Below are 5,943 nucleotides of genomic sequence, written 5' to 3' on the forward strand. Positions count from 1 at the left end.
ATATATGGGATTTCCAGTGGTGGCTAACCAACCGGACATAGTCAAACAGTAGTGATAGATGTAGTGGTTCCCAATGTCAGCAACATCAGGAAGAAGGAACACGAGAAGCTCAAGAAATACCAAGGGAGCACCAGGTGTGGTGACCAAACTAGGCGAGTGGCTCCAGCAGATCCCAGGAACAACATCGGAGATCTCTGTCCAGAAGAGCGCAGTCCTAGGAACAGCTAAGATACTGCGCAGGACCCTCAAGCTCCCAGGCCAAGGACCCGAGCTTGAAGGATAGACCGCCAGCAGGGGCGAGCGGGAGAGGAAGTGTATATATAGACAAAAAGTGTTCTTACCGTGCCAGCATGTGTGCAAATGAACTCCCATGCAGTGGTCATTTCTACTGTTCTACTTGTACTCCAAGTATGACATACAGTAATTGGTTTCAGTTGAGTGTTGTCTGTGTATTCAAAGGCAAAGACAAATGCAGTCATAACCCAACAACAGTCCTGAGGTGTGCCAGGATTCAGGGAAATGAAAGCAGCATTTCATTCCTCTAGCTCTTAGTTTCCTGTTAAATAAAGAATTGCTTGTGCCAGTGGATTTTTACACAGTTCACACGCTCACAAAATGCTGATCGCCTCAGATACATAAGGACCCAACTGAGCCAGCAATACCAGTAAAATCATGGATCAAGCCTATATGGGCATGGAAGAAATATCAGGCAGCAACATAAAGTTGAGAAGGCTGGTAGAAACTTCAGAAGAGAATTATATCGATGATGAAGTGAGTCAAACTGTGCAATGTGAAACGACTGGACTTGGACTCCCAGGTAATAAACAAAAACAAGTAAACATGTTAGATTTAGATACTGCATTGATATGTGATGATGAATTATTGTGCAGAAATAAAACAAAAAGTAAAACTAATACCGGGTAGATGTAGGGTCCGGTTTGCTGCAAAGTTACTGTAGTTTTGGATGTTTTGTTTTTAATTTTAAAGATTTATATTTTAAGGTATTTTTTTAATCTGTATTTGATTGTGCTGAAATGACTAATTTTTGTTTTTAATTCAGGACAGGCTCAAACACATTCAGCGTGTGTTTATTTCAGTTCAGTTTTAATAGTTTAATAAACCAAAAATCTTTGGTTTTTATTAGTTTCAGTGTTAGTTTTTATTTATACTGTGGTGTGTGGTTGCCGGATTCTAAGTTCAAAAGAGAAAATAATACAATAAAATACTGTGCGACAATCACAGTATTTGTGTCACAGCCATAATCACACAGAAACAAGTTTGCTTCTTTGTGGTCAGATGTTGATTTCAAGAGCAGAAGTTCACATGTTACTTTGTAGAGAAAATAGTATTTTATGTTATGATAAACTATATGAGGATGTAAATATTCTTCACCTTTAGCATTGTAACAAATATAAACTTCTACCTGCAGAGTCTGAATTTGTAAAGAAGAGTTACTGCAGAGCTGCTGTGGTTCTTCTGGGTCTGCTGTGTCTTTTCCTCCTGATTGGATTCATAACTGTGGTTTTTCTCTGTGAGTACAAGAAATATGTAATTAGCATGCTAAAATCCTCACAGGCAATGTTTTTATTTGATATTGGCATGTCCTACAGTCACCCAAGGCAAATCTCCTGGTGAAATGGACACAGTGTTGCTACACAGTCTTTACAACAACTTGACCAGCGAGAGAAACCAATTACTGACCAGTTACAACAGGCTGACAACCGAACGAGAACAGTTACTGACCAGTTACAACAACTTGAAAACTGAAAAGGACCAATTGCTGACCAGTTACAACAACCTGACAACCGAACGAGAACAGTTACTGACCAGTTACAACAACTTGAAAACTGAAAAGGACCAATTGCTGACCAGTTACAACAACCTGACAACCGAACGAGAACAGTTACTGACCAGTTACAACAACAAAGTTAAAGAGAGAGACCAGCTCCAGACAAGATTTGAAGACATGACCAAAAATAGAGACAATCTTCAGAGAAAACTTCAGGGTAATTATTTGTTTCCATTTTATCTCGTACAGAAATGTTTTCCTTTACATTTGAAGTTAACATTCAAGTACATGACGGTGTTGTTGTTGTTTTTTTCTCATTTAATGCATTCTTGAATCACAGCGTTAACGATACTGGTTAAGACTTAAAGTGAAATTCAGTGTCCCTTAAACCATATTAACATCTGGACAGTTCCATACTATTAAAAAAGAAAGCCTCAGTAAAACCTAGAATTAAATGTAAATTAAGCTTAATGTGAATATATGAATATTTCATATGTTCTACGTCTATTTAGATATAGCTCATACTGGTGCTTTAATCCATGTAGAGAAGGAAAAAAGATTCTCGTCATTTTTATCTTCAACTTCAACCAGTATGTCTCAGCTGTTTTTTTATTTCCATATTTAGTTGTGAAAGACACCTAACCAATGACAGAAATTTTAATACTGCAGTTTCAGTTCACAGTGTGTGCTATGTTAGAAATTACTAAAGCACCATGAAGCCTTCTAACTGAGAAGTGGACCTTGGACAAAACCTCGAGTTTCTCCTTATTTTCAGTGGTCAGTAACAGTTGCTGACTCAAGCAAAATCCTTAGATAAAATATATATTTCCCACACACTCCTTCTGAATGCACAAAAATGATGCATTTCTTTTTATGTTCTTTTAAAACACAAAACCAAAATAAACCTTTTTTATTTGATGTAAAACTAGACATATTGTGCAACAATAGGACAGTGTTTTTTTTTCTTTCATATGTTAAAGCTTTGTGAATTTGTACAACTGACACTTGTGTAACAAATATGTGAGGCTAATTATGAGATATTAGCCTTAAAGATAAGATCCTAACAAAGCCCAAATTATTATTCTGTTTTTCTTAAACAGATTGCCGAGAAAACTGGGTGGCCTTCAGTGATAGTTTGTACCAAGTGTCTTCGGAGAAGAAATCCTGGGAAGAAAGCAGACAAGACTGTCTTCAAAAAGGTGCACACCTGATGATTATCAACAGGCGAGAGGAACAGGTGTGTGTGTGCAAACATAAATTAATGTACTATGTTCAGAATAAAACACTGAATGAAATCAGAGAATGCACTGACACATCACTTTAAGTTCTGTATATTTACACTTACTTGTCTTTCAACTAGAATTTTGTGAACCAGTTCAAGAAGTCTTTGTGGATTGGACTGACTGACTCAGAGACAGACGGAAGATGGAAATGGGTGGATGGGACTCGCATGACCACAAGGTTGAAATAAAAATTAAATTCCTCTCTTGTCCATAAAGTCTTCTTATATCATCAAGTACATTAACTAACTTAATTTAATTCATATCTTGTTACTAAAAACAAAAGGCTGACTGATCTGTTGAGTTTAACTCTTATAATTTTATCTGTATTTCAGCTACTGGAATAGTGGTGAACCAAATGGTGGCAGAACGGAAAATTGTGGACAGATAAAGGTTTACGACTCGCAAAACAGCTGGAATGATGAAACATGTTCCAATAAACACTTCTGGATATGTGAGAAGAGAATTTCTCCATAACTTAACATCCATGCCCAACAAATAGTGCAGAAAACAGAGCCATGAGATCAACTCCTGAAGTGAAGCTGAACAGAAAACAGTGGCCACTTAGGCTACGTCCACACATACACGGGTATTTTTGAAAACACAGCTTTTTCTATGCGTTTGGGCCTTTTGTCCACTGAAAACTGAGATTTTTTAAAACTCCTGCCAGGGTGGAGATTTTCGAAAAACTCAGTTTTTGCGTTTACATGTGGACGAGCAAAATGGAGATCTAGCCACGCAACATCAAAGGTGTGCGCCTTTTTTAACGTCAGATCTGCAGTTTTTACATGCTTACATATACACACGCAGTTGCTGCCCCTCCACTTGGAAAGACAGAGTGAACTTTGGACGTAGCTTTTACATTCAACACACTCTCACAACCTAAGTGTAATATTAAGGAATAATTCCACCTCACTGTCTGTCCACACATAGGACTCATTTCTGCTTCTATGCACCATCTAGACTTCTGATTGGCCAACATTTCGACACAGCATTATATCATAGAGATATTTTAATAAAAAGGAACGTGTGGAAGATGTTTTTTTTTTTATTAAACGAAAATGGAAAATCTCCACTAACAAAAATACCCGTCTATGTGTGGACATAGTCTTAGATGGAAACAAGTTTAAAGGGTTTTCGCTTTGCTTTCTAAATCAAGAATATCTTTTGTTACTATATCCAGGATCTTTAATCAGCCGGCGATCTGCTTTGGTGTGACTGGTCATGACAATTTTAAGACGTGTTAGATTAAAAAACTTGCTCAACAATCCCATGCTCAAAAATTCTCATCTTATAGAAAAATATTCTGTTATCATAAACTTTCCATCTGTATTTACAATTTAATCATTAAAATGTTGACAATTTGGACTTGTTTTACTCCACCTGACTCATTTATTGAGGAAAGACTGAAGATTTAGGAAAAAATCCTCTCAGTGTGCTGTGCAAAAATGCAAAACCCAACCCAAGTTTTCGCTCTCATGTATTCATTTCTAATATTGTTCATCCTAGTCCCAGTGAAAGTCTTAACATATACAGCTCTGCCTCCCATGTTTTTGTTAGTGCAAAAACCATAACCTGAACCATACATCACAGTAGGCCTGCTGCCATCTTGTAAACCTTCCCTTTCACGCTTCCTGCTATTCTTCTGTCCCAAATCACACCTGACACTGATCTCCACTCACTCTCCAGTGCACTCTGAATTGTTAAACCCAGGAATTTAAACTCATCTATCTTTACTACTTCTACTCTTTCTATCCTCACTCATTCTGTCTTACTTGCATTCCTCTTCTCTCTAGATTATGGCTCCACCTCTCAATAGTCTCTTCCACCTGGTCCTGCTCTCACTACAGATAAGTATCGTCTGCAAACATCATTGTTCACAGAGACGTCTGCCTGACCTGATTTGTCAACTTGTCCATCACAACCGCAAACAAGATCTCTGATGATGGGCTCAGAGTAGATCTCTGATGCCCTCCATGCCCACCTTTAACCCGTCTGTCACTCCTATTCCACTCCTCACGACTATCTCACTGTCCCACATTACCCTTTGTTCTTCTCTGCCACTTCTGACTTCGTGCAATACCTCAGCTCCTCTGTTTTTTCTAAATTCATAAAAGACACAGTGCACCTCTTCTGACTTTCTCCATACCGAGAGAAGCACTCTCACAGCAAACATCAGCCTGTAGTGCTTTTTCTTGGCATAAAGCCATACTCCTGCTTGCTGATCATTATGTTGCTTAAAGATGGTATGGTTCATCAACTTTATCCCTATTCAATCTTTTTTCTTGCAAGTACCCAACAATCAATAAATGCATCCAAGTATATAAATTTACTGAATATTTTTATTCAGTAAACTTGTATACATCAATAATAAACACAGTTGAGACAATTAAAGCAGTAGTGTTATTCATCTGATTTATCTGCACTGGTTTTTATTTTGGATCAAAGTAAGAGTCATTGTACTACAACTATTGTAAATAGAAAAACTATTTAATCATTTTGAAAGCAGCATGCTAGGTTACCATAATGATAATAAAAGCTGAGCTGCAGTGGTTTCTGATTGCGTCCAACCTGCAGTAATACCACTTATTGTGATATGTAGGAGGAAAAAAAGTTAATTATAGTGCATATAGTAAATGAAAGCTTTTGACCGTACTTCAGCCAAAGTAAAAAAAAAAAGCAATTTAAAATTAAAATTACAGAAAGAGAATTTTTCCAGGATAACAATTCTGTAAAAACAAAAATTTTGCATACAGGAAGCTTAAACTAAAGCATTAACTTCAGGATTAATGCTGGGTTTTCAGTAGTGCTCTGGTTTTACTGAACATACTTCATAGTGCATGCTACAGCTGGAACTTGTTTGTATTGAGTTTT

The 5,943-nt window shown here is 37.2% G+C and overlaps 1 protein-coding gene across 1 annotated transcript; it reads left to right on the top strand.

The window, feature by feature from the left end:
- Nucleotides 1-672: 672 nt before the first annotated feature.
- LOC146630824 (uncharacterized) lies at nucleotides 673-3,546 on the top strand. Its single transcript, XM_085356123.1, has 6 exons — nucleotides 673-817; nucleotides 1,430-1,531; nucleotides 1,611-2,006; nucleotides 2,890-3,026; nucleotides 3,150-3,250; nucleotides 3,405-3,546. The coding sequence occupies exons 1-6, from the start codon at nucleotides 673-675 to the stop codon at nucleotides 3,544-3,546; spliced, it is 1,023 nt and encodes a 340-aa protein (XP_085212249.1).
- Nucleotides 3,547-5,943: the final 2,397 nt, after the last annotated feature.

Source organism: Diplotaxodon limnothrissa, linkage group LG6, assembly GCF_057381915.1.
Source record: "Diplotaxodon limnothrissa isolate DT_005_m linkage group LG6, D_limnothrissa_male_GT1.1, whole genome shotgun sequence".
In the NCBI taxonomy this organism is placed as follows: domain Eukaryota; kingdom Metazoa; phylum Chordata; class Actinopteri; order Cichliformes; family Cichlidae; genus Diplotaxodon; species Diplotaxodon limnothrissa.

What these genes read in the sequence shown, in the direction of transcription:
- LOC146630824 (XM_085356123.1), top strand. Translation starts at nt 673, where the DNA reads ATGGATCAAGCCTATATGGGCATGGAAGAAATATCAGGCAGCAACATA. An exon ending in CATAACTGTGGTTTTTCTCT is followed by an intron (nt 1,532 to 1,610) that starts GTGAGTACAAGA and finishes CATGTCCTACAG; the next exon opens with TCACCCAAGGCAAATCTCCT. An exon ending in TCAACAGGCGAGAGGAACAG is followed by an intron (nt 3,027 to 3,149) that starts GTGTGTGTGTGC and finishes TCTTTCAACTAG; the next exon opens with AATTTTGTGAACCAGTTCAA.